The sequence below is a fragment of the Mesocricetus auratus genome, unplaced genomic scaffold (assembly GCF_017639785.1).
Source record: "Mesocricetus auratus isolate SY011 unplaced genomic scaffold, BCM_Maur_2.0 Super-Scaffold_100011, whole genome shotgun sequence".
NCBI lineage: Eukaryota > Metazoa > Chordata > Mammalia > Rodentia > Cricetidae > Mesocricetus > Mesocricetus auratus.
The window spans coordinates 42,587,687-42,596,950 of NW_024429195.1; the positions used below are offsets into that span (position 1 = coordinate 42,587,687).

At 37.0% G+C, this 9,264-nt stretch overlaps 1 protein-coding gene across 1 annotated transcript; it reads left to right on the forward strand.

The window, feature by feature from the left end:
• The first annotated feature begins 1,208 nt into the window (after positions 1-1,208).
• LOC101825247 (olfactory receptor 6C1-like) lies at positions 1,209-2,147 on the forward strand. Its single transcript, XM_040754284.1, has one exon. The coding sequence runs from the start codon at positions 1,209-1,211 to the stop codon at positions 2,145-2,147; it is 939 nt and encodes a 312-aa protein (XP_040610218.1).
• The last annotated feature ends 7,117 nt before the right edge of the window (positions 2,148-9,264 follow it).

The following is a 9,264-nucleotide window of genomic DNA, read 5'->3' on the forward strand; positions in this document are numbered from 1 at the left end:
AGAAACAAGGTTGCTTCACATGTCAATCCCAGCTCCCTCTCCCTCCCCTCCTCCTACGCCCTCCTACCAACCTCCATCCCCCTTCTCACAACCCCCACTTCTTTTCCCAGAGAGAATGAGGCCATTTATGGGGGGGGGGGTGTCCATAGTCTGTGCAATTCTTAATACAATTAAACTTTTACATGAAGGGAAATTTGTAAGAATATTGACACAAAGGTGATGATATCTGTCATAATATTTGGAAGGCATCTCTAAAGGTAAGAGGTATCTGGCCCCATGAGTCTACCTACAAACCTGTCTTGCCACTTAAGGCTGTGTGACATCTATTGGTTTGATTTTCATTATTTTATTTTGTTTATCTTATATTATTCATTACTATTTATTGTATTCATTTAGTAGAATTGCCTGATGTTTCTGCATGAATACACCAATCATTCATCATATCCAAATATCCTTCCTCCATACTTCCATCCAACCAAGCCCCATACCCTTAAATTTTTTTGTAACAATTTGTACTTTGTGGTAAGCATTTAAAACTTTTCAAGTATTCATGAAGTAATGTGTTTACCTCATTTTGCTTAACATAATTTTCTCTAGTTCCAGACATTTTACTGAAAATTCTAGGATTTCAATCTTCTTTGGCTCTGAAAAATATTTTCATAATATATTATTTGTTGATGTGCCGCAATGTTGATTCCATATTGAAGACATTAGAGCAGTGTCACAATAAACATGTGTTTGTATTTCCTTTGTATTTGGATATACTTTACCTTGTATATATACCAAGTGGTGATAACATAGGATCACATAATAGTTCCATAGTAAGCATTGGAAAGCTGCCTTATTATTCTCCATAGTAGTGGAACAAATTTACATGCCCAACAAGAGTTCCTGAAAATTCTTTTCTTTCCATACACTCTCCAGAGTTATTTCTACAATAGGCATTATCCTTGCGTTGATAAAACTGATATCTCATGTTGTATTTACCAGTTAATTTAGTTTTAAAATCTTATTTCAATGAAAGTTGTTTTCCTACAAAATGAAAGGAATTAACAGACCATTACTACTACTGTGTGGCTTCCAATGCAAAGCAAGGTTTTGCAAAATTCTAGCTCCACACTGTAAGATTTATTATTTTGTAGTCCAAGTTGGTTATCTGTGTTTTTCCTTAATAGATCTGGTTAAAATTTTTAAAAAGCAACTGCAGAATGAGAAACCATACAGAAGCCACAGAGTTTATTCTTCTGGGGTTATCAGATGACCCTAAGCTCCAGGTTATCATCTTTGTCTTCCTCTTCATCACCTACACACTCAGCATCACAGGAAATTTGACCATCATCACTCTCACACTGCTGGATTCTCAACTCCAGACTCCCATGTATTTCTTCCTCAGGAATTTCTCCACATTAGAAGTGTCCTTCACAACTGTCTGTATTCCTAAGTTCTTGGGCGCCATTATCTCAGGGGATAAAACTATTTCCTTCAACAACTGCATAGCTCAGTTATTTTTTCTCATTCTCTTTGGAGTGACTGAATTTTACCTTCTGGCTGCCATGTCCTATGATCGCTATGTTGCCATCTGCAAGCCCCTGCATTACCTGACCATCATGAGTCAGAAAGTCTGCACAATGCTTGTCTTTGCCTGCTGGCTGGTCTCTTTCCTGATCATCTTCCCGGCACTCATGTTGCTCCTACGGCTTGATTATTGTGGGTCCAATATCATTGATCACTTTACCTGTGATTATTTCCCCCTGCTGCAACTTTCCTGTTCAGATACAAACTTCCTGGAGAAGATGGGGTTTTTCTGTGCTGTCTTTACCCTAATGTTTACTTTGGCGTTAATATTTCTCTCCTACACATATATCATCAGAACAATTGTGAAGATTCCTTCTGGTAGTCAGAGGACAAAGGCCTTTTCCACGTGTTCTTCCCACATGATTGTCATCTCCATCTCTTATGGAAGCTGCATTTTTATGTACATTAAGCCCTCAGCATCAGATAGGGCATCTTTGACTAAGGGAGTTGCTGTGCTGAACACCTCAGTAGCCCCCATGCTAAACCCCTTCATTTATAGCCTGAGGAATCAGCAAGTGAAGCAAGCCTTTTTGAACATGGCGAGGAAAATGGTATTTTTCACAAGTACTTGAAATGATGTGGCCTGTCAATGAGGAGCACACTGAGGGCCAATTCATAAATTAAACACAGATGCCAGTGACATCAGTGTGACACTTCCAACTCTCATTACTTATTCTTTCATTTATGTGAACAGTTTACAATTCTATCTTGTTTTTGGATGCCTTTTACAATGATTATCTTCCTATGTTTTTGCAATACAAGAGTCTTCTGATATTTCATAATAGCAGCTTCTTAAGCTATAATTTATTCTACAGATAAAATTACAATTTGAGATATATGGTGGAAATTTTATACCCAGAAATGGGAAAGATAAATTGTAAACAGTGATGTATTTTGCTCAATATATACTTGAGATACACTGGCAATTTTTGCATATTTTTATATACTTGTCAATATGACTGGGTACTCTATCTAGGATATAACTTTAAATGCCATGAAATTAAACAAAACATTCCATTTCATTTAAAAAATATTGTTATTCACTGCAATATGATATATTCTTGAATTTTAACAGGAAAGTAAAACAATCATTTATAACATTCATATGAGCTATGTATTTAATGGATTTTATATACAAACCCCATGATTTCCCCATATCTGTGTATGGATATATGTATGCATATACATATATATATGTATATATTTGGAGACAGTCCATATAGAGAGAAACTTTATATATACATATATACAAATATGAGCATATACATATATAAATATGTACAATGTGTGTATACATACATATATATTCTGTGTAAGCATATCATTGTTATCCTGTCTAACACACACAAATATGTGTGGATACATTAATAGATAGATTATTTATGTATATATACACACAATACAAGCTGTAGAAAATAGTGAAGGAATAAACAAAAGTTGTTAGAGACTATTTGGAATTCTTTCTAATTCCAAAAAGAAAAAGTTCCTTTGTCAATAACAGTAATCAAACTTCATGTAATACATATGTACATTTATAGCTGCTTATATATTCTGCTGTCACTTGTCCAAATCTTGAGTGATATATATATATATATAGTCATAAATTAAATATATTCTTAGTAAACATATATACAACAAAGATAAGCATATTTATACACTTTTTCTTCTAACCTTTTGAACATTTTGAAATAAAGTATAATTCAATTTATTATATAGATGATGCATTTTCTATAAGACATAACATCAAAACAAAAAAAAGATTTTGCTTTATATACAGTTATTTTTACAGTTTGGGATGAAGTTTCTAATGATGGCACATATGCTGAGGGTTTGGTCTCTGGAAAGTGTTGTTGTTAGTCAACTGTTGCATAATTTGGCCCTGACATCATGGAGTATGAAAAGGTGCAGCATGGTTGGATGAATTGGAGCATTAGAGATGTGATTTCTGAGACGTTACTGGTCCCATTGGATCCCAAAATAGCAGTGGAGCCAACAGATAAAATCTTTTTAATAATAGTTTTCTTTACAAATAATCTGATTTTATATATCCCCCCTTGTTCCCTCTCCCTTCCATCCTCCCATGCCCCCCACCGAACCCCCAAGCCACCCACACCTGCCTACTCACCAAGGACAGTGAGGCCCTCCATGGGGGATCATGAAAGTCTGTCACATCATTTGGGGGAGGGCCTAGGCCCTCCTCCCTATATCTGGGCTGAAATAGTATCCCTCCATAGGTAATGGGCTCTCAAAGTCCATTTGTGCACTAGAGATAAATACTTGTTCCACTGTTAGAGGTTGTAAAACCTTTTTTTTGGAGCCAAATCTTTGTTCTTCCATTTTATTATTCCTTCTATTGCTTGTTCTACTCTATTATTTTTCTGTTCTGATCTTCTACCCTGATGTTCCCCTTCTTCTGATATCCTGATGACTTTCTTCTAACTTCATTTTTTCCCTTATAGCTTATATATCCCAGCAAATCTTTCAAGTGATATAAAAGTTACACTGTAGTTACACATTCTAGTTTTTAAGTGGTTGATTACAATGAATAAAAGTACAAAAACAATGTTCCTCATTTCCCTTACATGAATAAATGTTCTATGTATTACAGGCATAAAACAAATTATTCCCAAGAACCCACACACAGTTAAACATTTGTCTTTTAGACATGTCATAGGTCAGGAGCCTTTCAATCATAACTGTAGTTGTCTTAATAATTGCCAGTAAAACAGGTTACTAGTTTCACTTTTCATATTTTAGAGCCCTGTCCAATTATCTTTTTTAAATTAGTTTTTTACTTAAATTATTTTACATACCAATCCCAGTTCCCTCTCCTTCCCATGCTCCCATTCCCCATACCAATCTCCCATCCTACCCTCATCCACTCTTCAGGGAGGTGAGGCCTCACATGGGGGAGTCATCAAAGTCTCTCATATCATTTGGGGCAGGACCTAGGACCCTCCCCCATGTATCTAGGCTGTGAGAGTATCCCTTCATAGGGAATGGGCTCATAAACCCCATTTGTGCTCTAGGGATACATACTGGTTCCATTGCCAGCAGCCCCATATACTGCCCAGGCTCCCCAACATTCAGGGTGCCTGGTTTTGTCCTATGTCGATTCATCAGCTGTCAGACTGGGGTCTCTGAGATCCCACTTCCTCAGGTTTCTGTGGGTTTCGCCAGCATCATCTTGACCCCTTTGCTCATCACTCTTCCCTCTCTACAACTGGATTCCAGGAGTTTGGCTTAGTGCTTAGCTTAGAATCTCTGCTTCTGGTTCCATTAGCTACAAGATGAAGGCACTATGATGGCATTTAAGGTTGACATCAATCTCATTACAGGGGAAGGGCATTTAAGGTAGCCTTTCCACTATTGCTTAGATTCTTAATTGGGGATTCCTGGACATTTCCCTACAGCCAAATTTCACTTTAAACCTGTAATGGCTCCCTCTATTAAAGTGTCTCTTTTCTTTCTCTCCTTTTCTGTTCTTTCCCTAATTGACCTTCCTGATCCCTCATGTTCTCCTCCCCACCTCCCCTTCTCCTCACTCTTTTTCCTACTTCCTTTCTCCCCATGCTCCCAATTTGTTCAGAAGCTCTTGTCCCTTTCCCCATCTCCAGGGGTCCATTTATTTCCCTCTTAGGATCCTCTTTGTTTCATAGTTTCTCTAGGGTTGTGGGTTGTAGGCTTGTTATCATTTGCTCTATGTCTAATATTCACTTATGAGTGAGTACATACTATGTTTTTCTTTCTGTGTCTGGATTATCTCACGCAGAATGGTTTCTTCCATTTGTATCCATTTGCCTATGAATTTGAAGATTCAATTGTATTTTTTTCTGTTGAGTAGTACTCCATTGTGTAAATGTACCACAATTTCTTTATCCATTCTTCAGTTGAGGGGCATCTATGTTGCCCCCAGGTTCTGGTTATTATAAATAATGCTGCTATGAACATAGTTAAACTGATGATCTTGTGGTATAAATGTCATCTTTTGGTTATATGCCTAAGAATGGAATTGCTAGATCCTGAGGAACCGCCATACTGATAGTCAAATTGGCTATATTAGTTTGCATTCCCACCAGCAACGAAGAAGTGTTCCCCTTTCTCCACATCCTCTCCAACATAAACTGTCATTTGTGTTCCTGATTTTAGCCATACTGAGAGGTGAAAGATGTTTTCTCATAGTTGTTTTGATTTGTATTTCCTTGATGCCTAAGGATGTTGAGCAATTCCTTAAGTGTCTTCCAGCCATTTTTAGATTCCTCTATTGAGAATTCTTTGTTTAGCTCTGTGCCCCACTTTTTAATTGGATTTTTGGTGTGTTGGTGTCTAGCTTCTTGAATTCTTTGTATATTTTAGAAATCAGCCCTCTATCAGATGTGGCTTTGTTGAAGATCTTTTCCCATTCTGCCGGCTTTCATTTTGTCTTGGTGGTTGTGTCCTCTGCCTTACAGAAGCTTCTCAGTTTCAGGAGGTCCCAATTATTAATTGTTGATCTCAGTGTCTGTGCTACTGGTGTTATGTTCAGGAAACATTCTCCTGTACTAATTAATTCAAGGGTACCTCCCACTTTCTCTTCTAATAGGTTCATTGTGGCTGGATTTATGTTGAGGTTTTTGATCCATTTAAGACTTGAGTTTTGTGCTTTGTGATAGATATGTATCTGTCTGCAGTCTTCTACATGCCAGTATGCAGTTATGCCAGCACCATTTGTTGAAGATGCTTTCTTTTTTTCCTTTGTATAATTATATCTTATTTGTCAAAGATCAGGTATTCATAGGTGGGTAGATTAGTATCAGAGATTTCAATTCGATTCCATTGGACTACCTATCTGTTTTTGTGCCAATACCAGGCTGTTTTCAATACTACAGCTCTATAATAGAGCTTGAAGTCAGGGATGGTGATGCCTCTGGAATTTCCTTTATTGCACCGAGATGTTTTGGCTATCCTGAGATTTTTGTTTTTCCATATAAAGTTGAGTATTGTTCTCTCAAGCTCTGCAAAAAATTGTGCTGAGATTTTGATGGAGATTGCACTGAATCTGTAGATTGCTTTTGGCAAGATTGCCATTTTTATTATGTTGATCCTACCTATCCAAGAGCATGAGAGATCTTTCCATTTTCTGATATCGTCTTTAATTTCTTTCTTTAAAGATTTAAAAGTTCTTGTCATACACGTCTTTAGCTTGTTTGATTTGAGTTACCCCAAGATATTTTATGTTGTTTGTGACTATTGTGAAGGGTGATATTTCTCTGATTTCTTTCTCAACCCATTTATCCATATCATTTAACTACCTGACTTCATTCTGACGCCTAGACCAGTTCTGAAAAACTTCCTGGTTTTGTTGGTCTTCTTTCTTCCTTTCTTTTTAAATAATTTTAATTAAAATATAATTATATCACTTGTCCTTTCTCTTTCCTTTGTCCAATTCCTCCAATATTTCCTCCATCAAATCCCTCCTATGTCCCCTCCCAAATTGATGATCTCTTTTTTCTTTGGCTATTATTATTACATATAAAGAGATGCACTAATGTACAACTGCATTTCAGTCTCTTTTTTTGTTGTTGTTTGTGCACAAATTATTTCAGAGCTAACCAATTTGTATCGGATTGTCAATGGGGCAGGGCAGCTCATCTCTGAGGATAATTTACCAATAGTTAATTCAAGTAGATCTTTGTCTAGGGTTGGAAACCTGTGGTACTTTTCCCTCACACTTTAGTATGTCTCTTCATACTGTCATTCCCCAGGTTGTCTTTATGCAGCCATTTCTTGGAGACACGTTATTACATCAGACATCCTGTTGCTTTGGCTCTTACAATCTTTCTGCTACCTCTTGAGATGATCTCTGAGCCTTAGTATTAATATTGGTGCTGTATCGTAGATGTTCCCCCCATGACAGGCTTGCCAAAATCGATTAATCCCTGCATTGTGTCCAGTGTTCTGTAATAGTCTCTATTTTCCATAAGAGAAGCTCGTTTGATGATGAATGATAGCTATATTTATCTGGTGGTATAAAGATAAATTTCAGAACATAGTTAGAAATTGTGCTGGTTTAGTTACATGGCAGTAATTGATTCTACCCCAAACCTGATGACCACAATGGCCATAGGAAGTTGACTAGGTTTAATGGTACCAGGCATGATCTCTGTCCTTTTGAAAGGTCCTTAAGTCCAATTAGACAACGGTTGGTTACTGTCAAGATATGAGTGCCCCTATTTACCTTTAGGGATCTACACCATGCTCGTCATTGCTGTGGTTTATATGCACACAACTAATAGGACTTAGTGATTGCTTCATTCCCTTGGCAGCTTGCATAGTAATTTCTAGTACTGTGGAAACTTGACCATAGGAATGTGGCTTAGAAGTTAGGCCCAACTTGAATAATCTGAGTCCTAGATCTTAAGTGTGTGATATTTTCAGCAACAGAGACTTAGCTTAAGTTTCTGAGAGGCAACCAAAGACCACAGCAATAGTCTGTACTGCTGTAAGTCACTTAGACTACCCCGTTCAGCTACTCAGAGTTTTCTCATGCTGGTGCTGAAGTTTTTGTTAGTCTACGACTTTGTGGGGAACATTGTCATCCCAACACCCCCACACACACACACAGACACACACACACAGAGAGATGAAGTCTTTCTGTCTATATATAGATATACAGATATAGATAGATATAGATAGCTAGGTAAATATAAAAAATGTAATTCCTTGTGGCTTTATGAAACAACCTTGGAGTCATTTATCTCCTCCCTTTTCTCCTTCTTCACTGAACTCCATCCCCCATCCCAGCGTTTTCCATTTCGCTCTTCGTATCACTGGTAGCCCACTATTCTCCTTTCTATCTCTCCCTCCACATGGTCCCATTTTATTAGCATCATGACCACTGTATTCTGCAAAAAAAATTAGAATTAATGCTACAAATTTAAAGAAATTGTGCATAGCTATGGAATTCATAAAGTAAATAAGTAAAAAGTAAGAACAGTTTATATGTGTCATTTTCTCACTGAGGGAAACTGCAAAGGAATTTTAATCCCAGATCTCCTAGAACTACCAACTGGTTTTTGTAGGACAAATATTTTTGAAATTATAATATAAGTACATCATTTCTTCCCTTTCCTTTCCTCCCTCTAAGACCTCCAGTGCAACCCTTGCTCCCTTTTAAATTTATAACCTCTTTATTTTTGTTACATTCTATATAATATACATGTGTCACATATACAATATTTCTAAATACATATATACACTCTTGTCAGTCCGTATGTGTATGTATATATTTACATAATCTCAATACAAGCTTGAACTATAAGTCAGAAGAAGGAAATTAAAGGGAGGGATATAAATAGGAAAAAAAGAAATCAAACTTTCCTTATTTGTGAATGGCATGGTATTATACAATAGAGTTCCCAGAAAATTCTACCAGAAAACTTCTCAGAGTAATCAACAAGTTCAGCAAGTGGCAGGATACAGAATTAACTTGCAAAAAAATAGCTTCTCTGTGGACATTGCAGCCTATTTTTGGGGTGTGTCTTCCATACTAGTTAATACCCTTAGAAGATGGTGCCAATTCCTGATAGTGAACTTGATGTCTATAACCATCCTGGAGCCTTCATCCAGTGACTGATGGAAGCAGAGGCAAACACCCACAGTTAAATACTGAACAGAACCCAAGGAACCCAGCGACAGAGAGAGAGAGGA

Coding starts and splice junctions, on each gene's coding strand:
- LOC101825247 (XM_040754284.1), top strand. CDS start 1,209: ATGAGAAACCATACAGAAGCCACAGAGTTTATTCTTCTGGGGTTATCA.